Source organism: Apteryx mantelli, chromosome 2, assembly GCF_036417845.1.
Source record: "Apteryx mantelli isolate bAptMan1 chromosome 2, bAptMan1.hap1, whole genome shotgun sequence".
Lineage (NCBI taxonomy): Eukaryota > Metazoa > Chordata > Aves > Apterygiformes > Apterygidae > Apteryx > Apteryx mantelli.
Window position 1 is genome coordinate 15,829,598 of NC_089979.1, and position 18,836 is coordinate 15,848,433.

Genomic DNA, 18,836 nt, shown 5'->3' on the forward strand with positions numbered 1-18,836 from the left:
TCAAATATAAACCTTACTTTACATAGAAAAGATGTGAGATTTTTACATTATTTTTTGAGGAATCCACCTGCTAAGGCAGAGTAGGTATGTTATATGTCATGGCAGATTGAAGAAGGTCAGTATTACCCTCATAAGGAGATGTGCTAAGTATTTGTATATCTTGAGCCTGAATACCTCATCTCTTCCAGAAAACTGAGCTTTTCTGAGCTTGAAACTTCTATAAAGGTGCAAGATATTACAAGACAATTTTAACTCTGCATTAGGAGAATCTATTGCCACTGAGTTTTGGAGGTTGTTTTAATGTAACTAATTTCTTTTTGTAGATAATGAATGTTGTTTTAGGCAATTGTAGTTATTAATGTAGCTTTGTATTTGGGGTGCTGTTGTGTCTCAATACAAGTACAGACTGCTATATTTGTTTCCTAAGTGATTCTTCCCTCTCCTGTATACTTTTTGATAATGAAATTAAGGTATTCATTATGCTTAGAAATATTTGGAATTTTTGAGAGGGCAGGGAGCAAACACAGAATTCAGACACAACCCATTTACCAAGTGGTAACAAGTCATTGCAGGTTAGCTGATCTCTGGTAACTATTCATGTGCCTGCCCTTAGCCTGCAGCATATACAAAAGTAATTCAAGTTGGTTTAGCCCTTAAGGTAAAGGCAGTCTGACAATTTGGAAGGGATTACATCTTTGAACCCTTAATCAGATAATTTCCATTTAGCAACATTAGTTCTGCTCATAGCACTGATATGATGCAGCAATGTTGTAGAGGGAAATGATGCATCTGAGTTATACCAAAGGTTTTTTTTAAGCAGGAGTGGGGAAGAAGGTGGTTTTGTTTTGTTCCATCTGTCTTTTGACTTAGAGTATCGCTTAAAAATGATTAATAGAGTTTGTGCACTACTTGAATTTTCTAAGCCATGGCGGGATGGAAGTCTTCTGTTCTGTGGTTTTCATGAGTAGCTTGGGCAATGTGACTAACATTTTTCAGTTTGATATCCTTTTTATGTTCTTCTCTTAAAGAATTCAGTATTTTCAGTACTAAAATTTTCTACTGTGGTCTGTTGACTTCCAGTGATCTGATGAGTTATATATAGTAGAAAGTTGATGTTTGGTGATGTTTGCAAAATGTTTCATTTTTCATGTTAATCATAATTAACCAAATTGACTGAATTATTTTGGCAGTGCATTAAGTAATGTGAGCCTTATACCAGTCCCTATAATAGGGCTATTTTGGGTGCCCACAGCAACCTCTTTGAACATGCTGATGTTCTGTGCTGCAGCTACTTTTTTTTTTTTAATTACACGGAGTTTCTGTTCAAGAACTGATAGGCAGGAATAATGAATCACAGTTGTTATCCCAGGGGTTTTCAACCCTCTTCAATTTTCAGATCCCTAAGAATTTGCCAGTGGTGAAGCACTGTGCATTTACTGACAGAAGGCATGTTTTTCCTTTTTAAGTACCTTTCACCAACATCTTTGAAGTAGCCCACAAATCTCCAGGAGTCCATGGACTGGAGTTGAAAACCACTGTATTACCATAACACTGTTTCCTAGCCTTAGTTTTCTTTAATTTAAGCTATTTGATTATATTGGTAAATTAAATCTGGATATGCATGTGCATATAACAGCACTGTGAAATACTAATATTGAATCAAGAAACTTTGCTCTCTAGAAAAACTTCAAAAGGCAATGCCAGTGGGAGTGCAACATTCAGTCGTGGATGCCTGCTCAGGGTAGGACTCAAATTTACAACACCTACGTGATGGCTGAGCTCATTGGCCACAGTATACCACCTTGAAACTCTTTGTTGTTATTGCATCAGCCTCTCTGCAAACCATACTTTTAAGAACAATGCCCTAATGCTGCTGCATATGCACACTTCATTCTCCTTGGGCACTGGGGCACATTTGACCTCAAGGATACTGCAATTCTGAACTTTCACCTCAATCTCCACTTAATAGGCTTTTCTCCTCAATGAGAAATTTAAGTGGGATTCATCTTACTTAATTTTAGATATCTATCATGAGGTGTTCATTGCTTAGTGAGGTATCCAGGTTTCTTGTTATAGCTGATGCAGTTGTAGTAAGTGGCATTCAAGATACGATTTGCCTGGTGGGTGCAAGCAATGTACTAGATGGTTTGAATTTCTTCCAGCCCTGATGTTAGGGATGTCTTACAGAACAGCAAATGCTGGGTCTGTGTCCGCTTGCTTAGCTGCAGATACATTTTGGTATTGGCATTGGTAAATCTGTCTCCCTCCTCCAGTTAGAAATTAGTGTCAACTATGCTGTTAGAAAGGCTTGTGGTGAATTGTTATGAAGTCACATACCTGGCACAGAGTCTGGAGAACTCGGGGGTGTTTGGTGCATCCACCTTTCGTTCAAAACCAGTTTCATTGTTCAGCAGACTATGTAGGGATTGGAATAATATATACATTTTTTTAAGCACAGCAAAAACAGCAGTCGATTTTTCATACGACATTTAAACCCCTTCTTGAGAACAACACGGGGCATAGTTCAGGCTTTTGTTTCTATTCAATCTCCGGGTTGCGCACCACCCCCAGCGCCCGGTTCGGTTACGCGGCTCAAGGCCCACACGCTGCCTCAAACGCCCTTGTCTTCGCTAGCCGCAATCCTGCGCTTTCGCAGCTCCTTGCGGGAAGCTTTTCTCCCCTTATTGCAAGCTGGTTTACTAGCTGCAAATCCTCCCTCGCGTCTGCGGGGGCCCGGGGCAACACCGAGGCCGCGCACCGCGCACAGGGCCGCCCCGCCGCCATGGCCGCGCCGCGCCGCACTGCGCATGCGCCGCCGCCGCCCGGCTTCCTCGCGCCGCCGCTGCCCGCGCGTTTCCGCCCGGACGCGTTTCCCTGCGCGCCGCCGGGGCCTCGCGCCCGCTTCCGGTGTTTCGTTTTTCTCTTTCCGGCCGGTGCGGGGGGAAAGATGGCGTCTCGCAAGGAGGGCTCCGGGGCAGCCGGCAGCGGCTTCGGCGCCTCGAAGGGCAAAGGCAAGGCCGCCGCCACGGGGGACTCGGCCGTCAAGCAAGTGCAGATCGACGGGCTGGTGAGCGGTGGGGCCGGCGCCGCTGCTGGCGGAGGGGCGGGCGGCCGGCGCCGCGTGGGGCCGCCGGCGGGGCTGGCGGCGAGGCGATGCCGAGCGGGGGCGGCGGGGGCCCGGGCCCGGGCCCGACCCGGCGCCTGGGCCGCCCGAGAGACAGGAGCGGTTTCAGCCCCCTCTCGAGCTTCCTGACGCCCGGCCAGTCTCCCCTTCGGCTCAGCCCTGGGGAGGGCGGCGGCTCCTTCCCTTCTGTAGGCGAAGGCAGGGGTATTAATATATCTTCTTTTTTTCTTCCACTCTCCTGCCATAATGTGCCGTTTTTCCGTTCCACTTTTCACACTTCAGACTACTGAAAGCTGCATAGTGGTAAGATATGGGGAGCAGGCTGGATTTTTCTTTCAGTTGTGCTTCTTGCCTGCTTCGTTAGGGCTGCCTGCATCTACAGACATAACTCTATTTCTATAAGAACAGAAGAGTAAAGGGGCTTAGCAGACAATAAGTAAATGGGCTTAGCAGGCAATTAAGTTGTCTGAGTGGAGGCTGTCTGCTTAGACCTTGAGTGGAAGAGTATTTACTCTTGGCTTTGTTGCTGGCTCCTTTTGTGTTAGCTAATATCTCATACAGTTGATAATACTCAGAATGGGAAGGAAAAATTACTTAATCATTTTAAGGACAGAAGTATTGCCTGTCACTTCTATATTGTGTTTGCCGAGTGTCATTGGAACATTGTGCAGCTGAAGTGTGAAAGAGAATCAGTATAGCAGTAATGAGAAAAGAAATCATACTTTGGAGGTAAGCTGCAGAGCATACCTGCCATTTAGTAGTGATCATTATCCTGGAGTTATACAGTATACTAAGTGTTTGGGTAGGGGAAGAATAACTTATTTGTGTATATGAGTGCTTATGATTGGAAAGAGACTGCTTGAATTAATTAGTGGGAGTATTCCTGCAGGATTCTGTTTGATTGTCTGTGTATTTGTGCCTTAGTTGCATGTGGCTTTTTCAAGGAGGAGTGAAAATTGACAAGTCATAAGATGTAGCCCTAAAAAGACAGCAACTGGTAACAGACTGCTGCTGTTGCAAGCAGGCTATGGTCAAATGGATAGGGGTGTGTGGCTTTTTCTTTGTTAAATGAGTTTGAGGGAAGCTTGAGAAAAGAAGTGGTTGAGTGCAGGACACAGGTTGGTACCTTTAATCTCATTTCTGTGGGTTTAAAAATGCTTTTTTTTCCTACATGAATTCTGGACAACCACCTGTTAAATTGCTTTACTTTTATTCTTATATTGATGAAATAGAGAACAAGGATTTGAAACTTCTGTTCTCTTTATCAGATGTGTAATCTCTTTTGTGAACTACTGTTCATTCAGGTCAGCTGTCTATGACCCCAATGGTCTGCTTTTAAAGGACCAATAAATGCCTGTGAACACTTCTTCCTTTGTGCATTTTTTTTTCCCATGTCCTTGTGTATTATTCTGATGCAGCATGGTGGTGTCTCTTGCACAGAGTCTGTGGAGGGGAAGGTGACTCGCTATTTTAGCTTTATGTCACCTGCTGAAGACTTCTGTTGACAGAGCTCTGTGTAAGATCCATCAGGATACTAACTGCATAGTTCACAAACTTCCATGTTGCCTGTAGGGAAGAAAAGTCTCAGCATAAGTTTATTTGCTTTGTAACTGAAGTGGCTTCCGTTGCAAGTCCTCAGAATGTCTCACTGAAATTCTGCTTAAACTTTTCTAATATCTTCTTGTTTTTATGGTCTCACCTGCACTCTCACAAAGTGATGAATCTTTCAGTCTTGTCTTGATGGTGACCAGGGTAATTACTTGCCAAAACCTGGGTTGAATTTTGAAAGTCAGTGGTCTGTTACATTCCACTGATGCCTCATCTGTTGGCAGTGCTCACTCCCCCCCCCCCCCCTTTTTTTGGCGTGGGAAATGGCATAGTTCTCTAGTTCCTTGAACTCTTCTGAATGGTGCTATTCTTCCTTCTCAAATCCTTATTCTTAGAGCTGTACATGTCTGTCCCTCTTCCTCCACCAGCTGTAAGCAGTCCCATAACACAGACAACATCTGCCCCCCTCAAATGGGTGAGCTGACTCATAGTGATGGTTTTATTTACATCTGCATAGCTAAACAGTGATAGAATTAGAAATGAGACTGTTTGACTGCTAGACCTAAGTTGTAACTTCTTTTTTCTTCAGAAGATTGAATGAATGCTATTAACTAGCATCATTGTGATTTAATTGGTGTTAGTTTAGTGATAACTAAATGAATAGTAATCTTTAACTTCATAATTTTTAATGAAAATGTATTGAGCTTTACTATAAGTAAAACACAAATGTTGCATCTGAAATAAAAATATGAAACACTGTTTTCCTAAATACAAGCACATCAGTGATAAAAGATTGTTTTTACAATACATAATATGATTGGTCATACATATGATCACCAGTGCTTTAAAGTTTGGGTCAACAATGTTTTTGCTCTTCAGAGGTAAAAGTCTACAATCCTACTACTTCTTTTCATCATGTATTTGGTAGGGTTTTTTTTTTTTTTTGTAAATAGTCTTATTGAGTTAGCTTTTATTAAAGGCAGTTTAAATGACTGCTGTTTCAACAAGGACTTGTAGGCTAAAACCTGCATGCAGGCATAACTAATTCTTTCAAATGGAACTGTTTTGAAAGCAAAGACACCATATAGGTTGCTTTTGGATCTGTGTATATGAAATGGAGATGTATCAATTTTCTGTATATATCAGAATGTGACAGGACTTTTAGAAAGCCTGTTATATCAGAGGATAAAAGACAATAGTAATGAAGAGAAGAAGTTTTAAATGTCAGTATGTTAGCTTAAAACATAATAGATAATGAGGCAGCAGTACCTACTTTGCTGGCATCCTCTTAAGTTTGATACAAGCAGACTATCTTGTTAACTTCTTTCTTATGTGAATCTGATTAATTCCTTATTTTATTACATAATGGTGCAATTTGGATCTAGATCAAGTGCAATTTTGCTTCAGGTTCAACTCCATGAGAGTAAATTAAAAAAGCACTGTCATGGCAGAAAGTAGAGAAAAAGCTTTTATATATATATATATATATATATATATATATAAAAATAATGTTAGTACTTTTTTTTAGAGTACTCTACAAAATTACAGCACCAAAACTTCAAAAAGTTTGGGGAGAATTGTCTTGCATTGTAGATATCTAGTAACTCGAATGAAGTACCTGAATGCTCGTTTATAAAATACTTCTGAGATTAAATGCAGACATAGTTTTCCTATCTTTGCAGTTTGAAAAATATTTTGTAGTCACAGAAGAGGAAAAATCAATATGTCTGTATACTTTTCTATCAGCTTTTCTGTCAGCAGAATCAAAATCTCAGTTGTCAAATGATGTTTACGTATGACTAGCTAATGTGTGTGCATGATAATGAGCTTTAAAGTATTTTACTCCATGTTTGTTGTCTTGAACACTTCAAATGTTTTTTGTTCTTTTTTTCTGACTCATTTTTTGACAGATCCATAACAGAGGAAAAGTTATCTGTGTGTATAATTACACTGACAGTTTAGAATTAGGAATGGTTTTCTTAAGGGATGGTAAGCAGAAGTGTGTGGAATTCATCCAGCTCAGAAATGCTAGGAACAACTGCAATATCAAAGAACAATTGACTATATCCAGTTCCTTTTACAACATGGCAAGAGACACTGGTTGCATATGAATTCAGCGCCATTGACGTTGAGGAGGTTTGTTAAATAAGGTATATGTGAGCTGCTCTCCTTTCTTGGAACTGAAGGTTTTCTGCGTTATCGAACTGAATGGATACTGCAGTTTAGCTTATATGATGAACAGAAATACAAGAATTCTCTTGCTGCTTTTAAGACAATACTGCCATCTGCATTGGGTTTATTTAGCAGTGCAAATTAGTGGTGGCAAACTGTGCTTGCTCTGCAGATCTCTGTGCTTATCTCATCCCTAGTGCTTTATGTATAGTCTATATAAGAATTTCTACAACTGTAGAAACAAGACAAGTTTAGTTGTATATTGTGTAAAGTCCTAATATGTCACTGGTTTATGCTATTCTGAAGTGCTCGTGTTAGCTTATATCGGTTATGTGCAGCTTACATTGATTCAGCAGACAAACTGTCGTATGTGTTGTGAGCTCTCATTGATGCATCAATGTGTTTGGGGAAAAAAAAAAAGCCTGATGAATACAGCTGTAGCGAAAGAAGTTTCTAAGGTAAATGACTTAGCCTTGTTCTTTGCAAGAGATGTTGGAAGTCGCAGCTCTGAATGAGTTAGGAGTTTAGGAGTCGCAAAACTCCAGAAACCCACATTTACAGTGTGATTCCACTCCCCCTGCCCCCTGAGGAAAGAACTTGTAAATTCTTATGTATTCTTTTTGACTATTCTGAGGAAAAAGATAGCAAGATCAGTGCAATACGTAACTTTCTATTGTCTTCACTTCCTGTAGCAGAAAATTCAACAGAGTAATTTGATTAGAGTTTCCATTGTGTTTCCTCTACTCAAATAGCCCAAGGAAAACTTGTGATCACAATAGTTGTGGTCACATGGATTAGGATATTTCTGCCTTTTTTGCAGGCTTTCTGTGTAGCTATAGGTAAGTTGCCTTTTCATTTTTCTTTTTTGAGGGGTTAGCACTTTCCTGATCACTCAGGTTTGTGGTGATTATGATTACAAAGAAATTTGTGAAGAACATTCGATACCTTCTGGAGTTCTTAGAAACAGCATTTGTAAATTTTATCCGAGTGCCTGTTTGCAATAACCGTGGAAGAACAAATGATGCTTGTAATGTATAAATCCAGTCTTTTTTTATAGTTCCTACAGCTTGCTTTATAGTAGGCTTCCTCTGGACATAATTAAAGCTCACACCTTCTTAAAGCTCTTTCTCCATTTGGAATATTGTAGGTTTTTTTCCCTCTTGTCTGAATTACTTTCTAAAGTCGTTTTTAGAAGATGAGTGAGCTTACTCTTCCAGTAGTCTCTCTTTGCTGAGCTGTTTGCATGAATTACATAAGAACTTATTTCTCCAAGAGAGCTGTCTCTTAAGTTTACTGAAATCACCAGCAACTTTGAAAGTACAAGTGGAAGAACTTGCACTGTAACTATGCTCATACGTAAGTTTTGTTCCTATAAGGAAATAGGCTTATGATTCCACTGGCTTAGTACCTTGTGTTATTGGAACATGTGTATCTGATTGACATGGTCACCTCAAGCTGTATAGTAGTGTTTTAAAACAAATAAAGGATTAAGGTTGCCCTATGGTCTTCTTCCATTTGAGAACATGAAGTTATATAGAACTCAAACATCCGAAGACCAAAAAATACTTTGGTTTGTTATTAGCCTTGGAACTTTTGCATCTTCTCCCTTGCCTGGTCATAGCTGAGGCTGGCTGCATTCACAGTTGATTGTATTTAATGGCAAGGCATTAATTAGAGGTTGGAAGAGATGTGCTTGTGACCAGACATCTGGGAGATCTTGCCTCTTGTAGTAGGTAATTAAATTCTGTTTCTGCTCGCTTCTGTTTCTGGTGAAAGGAAAGATATGTAACGTGTGCTTTTTCTAAGCTTTACATGAGGATGAGAGGATAACACAGATCCTGGGGTTGTGCGTGTGTGTGTCTGCGTCAGAGGAACAAATATAGGCGTTCTCTCCAGTTTCTTATGTCCAAAAGATTGTCTCATCCCTTTCTTCCTGCTGACTGAATGGAGAAGAAGCAGAAAGTGCAGCAAATGTTCTTGTGTGTAGTTTACTACCTTTGTTAGAGGCCCTTCTGTATTTCTGTCTAGATTAGTAGGGTCTATATCCTTAAGGGTACCATATTGCACCTTTATAGCTTGATCATTTACATATTTTTGACAAAACTCATGGGTGTGTTTTACGTTGGATTATGTGTGACCTTGTGAGCCATTTCTCACATGCTTATAAGCTTGCTGATTTTTCAGTTCCACAGGTGTATGACTCTTCATAGCGGAAAACTCAAATGTCACTCTCACCGTTTTACCCAAAAGGGATAATTATTATCATGCACTATCTGGAATAAAGCAGTGTCATAACTTGCTTATCTCCCTTCTTCTTTGCTCAAAGGAGCTGGTGGACTTTGGATAGTTATCTTTTAAGGAATTCTTTGGTGTGGATCTGAAAGGAAGCAGCATGCAGATTCCCCAGTTTTTACGGTTTTTTTTACTGTTGAAAGTGCCAGGAAACTCTGTAGTCCTACTAGCAGATTTCTGTTTTGCCTCAAAATTTGGAGACCATTCTATTTTTTTTTTTAGTGCAACTTGTAGCCCTTTGTATGTTCAGCTGTCTAAAGTTGACTCCTGTCAAGGTCCTTCTCTGCAGTTCTCACAATTTCAGTAGTGATGTCAACCATTTTAAGATATAAAACTGTAAAAGCAGAAGTAAACTGGCATATCACTCAGAGACATAAGATCAGGTAGGATGAGTAACGTTTTCACTAAATGAGCATGAAAGCTGGTGTGATATAGAAGTTGAACTAATATTCAAAACCATAGTTACTCCATGTGGTGAATTGTGGGTTGTCTGACCACTAGTATGTAGATAATGGGTATATGGAAAGTTTTTTCTAGGAAAATAACAACTGTGGGTTGGGAGATGGGGATCTTCAAGTCAAGCATGCGGACTGGTAGACTGGTATTTTCATTAATCAGGTTTGCCTTTTAAGTACTCCCAAGGAAGTATTTTGTTATTGGGAACACTGTTTCATTCTCTGCATGTCCTTTGCATAAGGATATTCTCAGAAGGATAGCAAAAGTAAGATGAATAACAGCAGAGGTCTTTTGCAGGAAAACAATTTCCCATCCATCTAAGTTCTCAAACACCAGTATACGACTTTGTTTTTAAAAGTCCTAACCTATTGAATGTATATATGCATTCAAAAAATTATGCCCAGTAATGCTTTTGGAGAACACAATGTCAACTGACAGAGTATAGTTTTCCTATACATTGCTCTTGCATAGCAATGTAATTGGAGCCATAACAACATGTTAAAGCGTTAATATCCTACTTGCTCTTATCACTTCATTAATGGGATTGATGTGTCCTTTTTCTTATTAAACCATTGCATATGTATTCCTTTTACACTTATACACATTGCACACCCATCTCATATATAGTAGAAAGTAGCAGAAGTTATCCTAGGCATCTCAAAACCATTATAGGTTTCTGTTTACCTTCATGTCTGTTAATGTGGAAAGCCTTAATATAAGTAACAAATTATTATTCTGTAGTTAATGAAAAGTGTTAATCCTTTCAGCAGAAGCCTTTATGGATAGGACAGGCAAGACATACCTGAATCTTTAGGCCATCAAACTTTAAGATTAGGGATAGGGACAATATTAAAAATCAAGATGATCTTCTAATGCCAGATTATATTTGTTCCATCTGCTTAATTCTATGAATCTTTAAATATATATTTAGACACACTTTTAAAATTGTATACAGGTTAAACTAAGCCTTAGGGTGTCCTTTTCTGTTTATTTAAATTAAATGCAAATATACATTGGCCAAGATGTAAATGCATGTCAAGAACAAATTAAGAAGTTGTAGGTCTTATCTGCATTTGTATTTATTTGCACCAGTGTAACTAGTGCAGATGTTTCTCTTGTGTAAGATATGATTCATGTACTCCATGATTGCTATTGTAAGCTTCGTTACTTTGTCCCTGCTTCTGTGATGACGTAGTGTGCCTAACAGTTTGCATTCTCATCTAATGGTATGCAAAGTTGTTCTTTTTTTTTTACCTAGATGAAAGTCAATGAGTCTAAGTTTCTAAAAGCCTTAAATTTATCAGACTTTATTTTGTAGAATTATCATAGAATTTATTAAATGAAAAAAATAATAAAAAAAATCCCTCTACCCCCCAAGCATGGTTGTTCATGCCTTGTTTTCCTGCTACTAGCCATTTTTGTTCTGAAGGCGTATGACAGATAGGGTCATATCCACAACTGTTTATAGGGAAGTCCTAATTAACTTCTTGGCTGAAGATGTCTTTAGGAGGATTTGTTTCATTGTAGTAAATAAAAAAATGAAGTATCATGTTTATTGAAAATCAGTTTTTGAGACTTGTAAATCTTCTTTTAAGCACACTTTTTTTTAGTGATAGCTTTTGACGCAGAAGGAAAGCAATTCATTTCCATAGTATTTGAGTACCTCTCATTTAAAATCACTAATGACAATGAAGCCTATACTGAAGTGGTTAAAAACAATTTTGACACTCTGTTAAGTTGTGAAGATTCTGTTTTTCCTACTTTTTCTTGTAGTTTCTTCCCCTCCTCCTTGCCCTTTATGAAGATTTTGCAAAAGTGTCCAGAGATGAGGCTGTACTGTGGCTGTGTTATGGCTGCTCCAATCTGGACAGTTGCTTGATGCTGCCCAGCTGTAGAATGGGATCTTGGGGTAAAATATGCTTCAGGCTGTATTTTGTTTTGTTTCTCCTCCCATGGAGTCTGAGTGGAATTTTAAATAGACCCTTAGTCACGTTGACTTTTCCTTGACCTGCTTCTCTAAAAACATAGATCAGAGATTATGCTGGCACTGAGTTAGTGTGTGAATTTGAGTACTAGCTTGTTCTGTTTGCAGATGTGTGAACTGTGGTGAAGATGGAAGCATTTTGTATTAGTTGGATAGTATGTATAGACTTTATATTAATCTTCAGATACAACAAATTGCATGAATACAGCCTGGAGGTGAGCTTTTGACTAGTAATACATGCTCCCATCCAGAAGAGAAAGGACTGAGATGTACTGATAAGACGAAGGGGAAGGAACCTCCTTGAAGAAGAATAACTTCCATTTTTCAGGCATAGTGAAGTGCCAGTGGAATTGTGAGACTTCCTATTGCTTTGACTGGTGGCAGCTCCCTTTCTCCGCCTCTTTCTCCCTCACTTTCTCCCTCACTTCCTCCCCCAGCTGGCTGTGTTGGTTTGTAGCACTTCAGTAGGACAGAAGACATCCTGCAATGTTCAACTCTTTTGGTTTCACAAGTTGGCTTTGTACATTATCAGAGTAACAGTAGTACAAATCAAAGTAGTAAAGAGTTGGATATAGTGACCCAAGTATATTGTTTCTCATTCTTATTTAAAACAAAATAAAAGTTTGGGGGTGTGTGATTCTCTCTGTTTATTTCTTCCCTAACCTAGAATTCCTTCAGCTCTTGGGCAGTTGGCAGTTTCTTCTAACAAGGAAGGGATTTTCCTTTCTTTAATTTTTTCTTACTTTTTAATTCTAAACTCTGTTCTTGATATTGATTTCACTCTTAAATATAGACATACCCCTTTGTGATTTCAACTTGAAACAGGTAAAGTATCTACAATCATGGTGGTCTGAGGATTAACATTTCAGCATTTCTTGTCAGTGGAAAGCAGGTATACTTGCTAACAGAGCACAAACTTTAAATGATTTGAAAGAGCGCATTAGTGTGCTCAGCATCTACTAAGTGTCATGGTAAGTATACTCTGGTGAGGCATTTAAAACTAAAACATCTGGTATCACTTGGTACTGTGAAGCTAGTGTGCTGACAAAAGGAGTTAATCTAAATGTGGAGTTGGTTTAAATGTGTTCAACAGTGTTACGCTTCAAGACTTGAAGGGGAAAATATTTCAAACAGCATTTTTTCTGTTTGGAAGAACTAATGTGTTGCCCTCTGTGCTACTGTCATTAACAGTTAAACTTCTCATTGTTTTGTGTTCTTGTTGTGTGCATATCAAACTGGTCTCTTGCATTGTAATTACGTATACATAGCTGTTGAAAAGAGTAAATCATGCTCTTTGGTACATATATGGCTGTTGTAATACCAAGGAAAAGAATTTTTCCCCCAAATGTCTTTTGATAATTAAAAAGTAGTAAAATATTCAGAATGTTACATTGAAAACAACCCAGATAATACTTAAATACAAACATTACCTTCATCTCTTCTTTTAGATGATCAATTTGACTTGGCATGGAGAGGTGACAATTGCTAGGTTTGAAACTGAGACAATGCATTAGCTGAAATGTTAAACGTACTCCTCTGGTCTTCGTGTTACTGCAGTAAGATTAGATCTTTGCAGTTGACACGCGGTATGTTATAGTTCAGGGAAGCATGCAAGGTATAGCAGGCCTCTTGCAGAAAAATAGCAGATACAGAAACCTTGGAAATCTGACTACCTATGGAAAGGCCCTTTATAGTACATATTATATGAACAGCTTTTATACCCCGTTATTTCATAGGAGTGTTTTTTTTCTTTCCTCTACCTTTTAAATAAATCCTACAGAGAGGCCTTGGAAGAAGAGGAAGTTTTTATTTTTTTTCTAATCTTCAGATTAGGAAATTATTAATTTTCTTATTGTTGCCATAGTATTTTCTATTAATCTTTCTTTGCCACAGACTTTTTTTGGATCCAATTTGTGTGTTATTTTTCCACTTTTATGCACACACCCAAAATATTCTCAATGATGTTACAGTTTTAGCATGTTCTTCCCCGCCCCCACCTCCCAACCTTCAGGTAGTGTTAAGATTGCAGTAATGTGTTATCTCTTTTAACAGGCAGTTAGATTACATTACTGCATGTTAAATGGTATCATCTTAATAGAAAGTAAATATGTTAATACATAAAGTGTTTTGGAAACTTTCGTGGTTGTGGTTGTATACCTGTATACTAAGTATTCTTGTTAGTATTTTATAAGATTATTCAATAATCTAAAATCAAGGATCCAAACCAAAGAAAGCATAATTTATCATATTTCACTTTGATAATTTCTTTTGTAACATGCATGCACAAGGTTACTAGGAATAAGCATGGGAATATTCTTGAATGACTTACATGTGGATGCTTATTCCAGATAAGTGTGTTATTGATCTTTTTGGCTTAATGTTAATTTCAAAGTTAATAAAAAGAGGTATATTTAGTCACTTGTTTTACATGAAGTTTGAAGATGCACCTGAATTTTGCTGCATATGTGTTTGCAAGAGCAGGCTAATTCTGTTATAACTATTTGATCTTTTACTGGAAAAGTAAGATTGGGATGTTGCATTGAGTGTATAAGGCCTGCCAGTCCCTATCTTTGTTCTGCTCAAATGTTATATGCCAGTTTGTAGTCCTTTTACTGTGCATTCTTCCCATTCTGTGGAACCCTGTATCTGTGCAAAAGATAATATACGTACCTGTGCATGTTTAGCAAGCACCATATTGTACCCACATGGTGTTTAGTATCTTAGCTGGAAGTATAATTCACTTTTTGTCACTGTGCTTTTATTTTTATGTAAACCTGAAGAAAATATTTCATTAACAGAGGGTTGAGTTTGGAGTACTTAATCATGTAATGGTTTAAAAAAAAAAAGTTTCATCACTGCCAAAAACCGATCATTTTAAACTTTTTAAAACTTGCATTAAGATGACATGTAGGGTATTTACTCTAGCTGTCAGATCACTGTTGGGGAATAATTTGAAAACCATGCTACCTTATCCGTTGCTGCTATCAGTGATGAAATTAAAGTGGTTGGTTTTAATCTTACTGTGTCAGAGTAGCTTTATCAGAATTAGATCTCTTATGGAAGTGGTTTTCACATGTGCATCTTCAGATGGCGGTACAACGGCAAGTCTTATCTCTATTTTAAGGTTGGGGAAGTCGAGGTTACCAGGAGTAAGTGACTTTCTTGTTTTTCCTCAGTTTAATACTTTAAGCCAGCAGGAAAACTGAGAGTCAATCCATTCTTTGTTCTCTGGACTGCACTGCCTGTTACTAGCATGATCTTTTTCCTTCTCAGCCCTTTGTCACATAACCAAGCATTTGCCTGTAAGGATGAGTGCCTGAATGTGAAAATTTGTTACATAAAAGGCTATAAATGATTAAAATGGCAATCATGTCCAGTAAGGATTTTACTGGCTACTGGTAAGCACGTACTGAATGCATGTGGAAGTCATGGGTTATGGGCTTCAAAGAAGATCAGTAGTCTCTGAGCAACGAGGCACTCCTTTCCTCCACTCTTCCCCCCCAAACGGGCAAAGTAAGCTTGTCCGCTCTCCCCCATCTAGCTCTGCCCTATTTTATTAAATTTTGAAGGCCAAGTATGTATGGGTAACTGTCTTTGCAGCTCTTCAGCTTCAAAATGACAGCAATTCTGCACAATCTGAAAAAATAGGCTGTTTGATTAAAATTTACTATTGCTGCTTTTGTCTGTAACCTTTAAATATTTTTATATGAAACTGCTAGAAGCTGATGCATGAAGAGTAAACCTTTTACTTGCAGATGCGCTTCTAGCTCTATATGCACTGCAAGTATTTGAATGCTGATGGTTTACTAATACGTACAACATATTTCAGCATATGGTCAATACCTATAAGGTTCCTGTGTACCAAGTGAAAAATGTTGAAACTGTCCCTGCCTTTAATATTTCTGTATAATTTCCATATGCTGTGCTCTAAAGGAGTATGTTCATGAGCTTTTATTCTTGAAGTGATGGTTATGTATTGTCATTTATTAAAAATAATAAATGTAAATTTTATTTTATTTATAAAATTGTCTAAATGCTCACAAAACATTTGAATTCTGTGAGATTTGTGAAATAGGAAAGGTAATCCCCTAAGAAGTACTGGTGAAATGCTCTGTCACACTTGTATCTCGCAGGATTTTGGACCTTAATCTTATTACAGCCCTATCACTGCCTCCTAACAGTGTGGTAATACCATCTAATGCCCTGCTGCCTGCACAGCTGGATCCCGGGGCTGTGTTATGAAATGCTCCTACAAGGAAGTCGCTCTGCAGCGCCCATGGCCTTGATGGTTTCCATGGAAATGAACATGAATTCCTGTGCTGCGAAATTTGTTACAAAACTTTGTATTGCAGAGAAATACATTATACCAGTGTGTGAATAAGGCAATGGGGAATTTAAATACACAAATGTAAAGGTGCATTTTTTTTACTTACATTGAGGTAATATTTAAAGCATACTAGTGACTTGCAGACAGAGGAGATAGTCATTAACCTGAACAGCTGTGCAGTCTAACAGGAAAATGGGGCAGGACAAAAATCGAGGGGAGTTTGATCTACTAAAATATGACTTTTGTTTTCTGTGTCTCTTTTAAATAAACTTTACTTTTCTCCACTGTTTAATGACCTTTTCACTCAGTGCATTGCAGTTTGCATTTAACTTTTTCCCTTTGCAAGACCAAGCATCTCACTTAGACATAAATAAATAGATGACTTCAAACATGTTTCATGGTACCTACAAAACATTAGCTGATTAGTGTAAGTTCTTGACAGCCTTAAGGAAAACCTCAGCCTATGAAAGACTAACAAACCTCTAACCAAAGACCAGGAGTCACAATTTCTAACGTTGCATTCCTACAGAAACAGGCTTAATGTTTGTACTATTTCAGGTTTTTCAAGCCAAATTCCACCTAGCTATTTATGTCATCAGCAAAATCTTTTTCATTTTGTAGGACTTCTAGATAAGTATATTTCCCAGCCTTGGTTCTAAATGTTAAATAATGGTTCATTTCATGCTATATGTCTGCTTTTATATAAACCCATTATTTTATGAATTGGATTGGCTTGCTTCCCCCTGCCCACCATAAATTTGATATTTTAAGTCCCTACAGTTTTTAAAGTGTCCCAAAAATAGAACGAGTAAGAAGCAAACCCATGTGTATAGTGGGCATGTGTGTGCCTCTAGTAAATAGGTATGTTTGTGTGAATCATCTGGCAGTGTCCATAGTGGGCCTGGACTTGCACTGTGTAAACAGCCACCTTTATTGAAAAATTTTGGATGCTTGTAGTTGTAGGTAGGCTATATTTGTTGTAAAAGAAGGCCATGTTTTAATTATAATATATTTCCCTCCTGCTTGAAGGGAAATTATAGAGCTTTTGAAACACAGCATCTTGGAAGTATTTCCTACTTAAAATACAGATGGCTTTCTCTCATACTCAGAACTCTCTTGTCTTGACAGATGACCAGTAGATATAAAGCATCCTTGGAGAAATTTTTGAAAAATGTGCCCTTTAAAAAAATCCAAATACTTATTGTGTTATATATATTTGATAGGTTATTTATTCCTTTAATTTAGCTTCATATTATTTTCCTTTTTTCTGATTTGCGGTATTGTCAGGAATGTATCAATATTTTATCAAAATGTTCAGTTTCACAACAGCCTCGCTTTATAAGTACAGCATCAGACCTCATTATCATGCCCTGAGAAACTGCTTAACAAAAACAAATCATTTGTATCTGTGAACACCTAACAAAATGCAAGTAACTGCTTGGCCCCAGGAACCCAATGGTTTTCTACTTACTCTTCTACTGTTACCAAAAATCTTAATGTAGTCAACATCTGTCAATGTGATCTCTGCTATAGGGTCTCTGTGGAAGTAGTCTTTACAAATAATTAAGAATGGGTATTCTAGCCTAAAGATCTGTAGCTCCAGCTATGGATGTTAACACCTTCTTTGTCCTGTTAAAAATCACAAGAAAGTATGGAATTAAACGGCTATTAGCTCCATGAACTGGGAGGTCATACAGAAAACTGTGTAGATTCCTCAGGTGCCCTAGAATTGAAGGCTGGTGTGGTTCCTAAATTAAGTAGAAAAGATAGAAAATTTTGATGTTGAATGAGTAGTCCGTTACAACTTAGGTAATTTTCTTCAGCCTAAGGTACATGTTAAAAAGGAGCGCAGCTCCAGAATGGAAGTTACTGATGATACTTCTGTTGTTAAATCAGATGAAACTTTGGAGTTTGAAAACTAAGTAGGTGATACGGTACCAACTCGTGTCATAGGTCACCCAGGGAACAAAAGGCTTAGGCTACTTTTAATGCCCTTTGTAATAATTGCAAATATTTAAATGCTACAGGCACTTTATTCCCCCCACCCCTCTGAAAAGCTACAGTTTAAGATGGAATATTTACCATTCACTTTAACATGAATTTCCATAATGATGTCTGAGGACCTGTATGAGACGACTAACAAGAATCCTACAGTTCGTAATTTCCACGTGAAAATATACGCAGTAACTGCTGCTTGAGGTGGCTTTCATATATAGATGGATCTTCTCAGATCAATATGCCTTGTCCATAATAGTTGGAGTCATGCTCAGCTCCAGGAAATTTCCAGTCTAATGTCAAAAGAGAAGTTTTTTTTATACTTGCACCTAATGGAGGTGGCATGAAATGGCAACCATCGTTCTGTTGTGCCTCTTGTGGAATTATTGTTTTTAAGGACCAAATTTCTGTCAAGCTCAGAAATAAGGTTTTTACATCTGATGTTTATTATCTGTTGAATGACATAAAATGTAAGCTTACATATTCCTAAAACGGTATTTTCAAAGGCTTTGTAAATGTTGGTGTTAAGGCTCTAGCAAGTCAAGATAAGGGCAAAACTTTTTTTTTCTTCCCCCCTGCGGTTAGTCATTCTTTGGATAGCACATGCTAAACAGAGTGGTGAGGGGTAGAGTTCTTTTGTTGTACAGAAATATATAGTTATATTTTTAAAGCTTCTGTAATTTTCAGGTCTAGTTAGTTGTGTCCTTCTGGTTTTAAATCATGCACTGTATATTCAGATCAGGTATTTTTCTAATTCCTTGTCAGGGAACTTAAAAATTTAAAGTCTTTGCCGTAAACATTGTTAGGACTGGAGATATTTGCAAAAACAATTACTTTAAGACACTGAAGGTCTTGTTAGAACAATTTTGATCTCAGAAAAAAAAATTTACTTTCTATTAATTACTGTAGTTGTTAATTCCAAAATTAACTCTGGTTAA

The 18,836-nt window shown here is 38.0% G+C and overlaps 1 protein-coding gene across 1 annotated transcript in view; it reads left to right on the forward strand.

Moving 5' to 3' along the window:
• The first annotated feature begins 2,914 nt into the window (after positions 1-2,914).
• The window catches only part of EIF3H (eukaryotic translation initiation factor 3 subunit H), an 87,106-nt gene continuing 71,184 nt past the window's right edge, over positions 2,915-18,836 (forward strand). Inside the window, exon 1 of the mRNA XM_067290226.1 lies at positions 2,915-3,067. Within this exon, the coding sequence (XP_067146327.1) occupies positions 2,948-3,067 (120 nt within the window). The 5' untranslated portion in view covers positions 2,915-2,947. The remainder of the gene's footprint in view (positions 3,068-18,836) is intronic.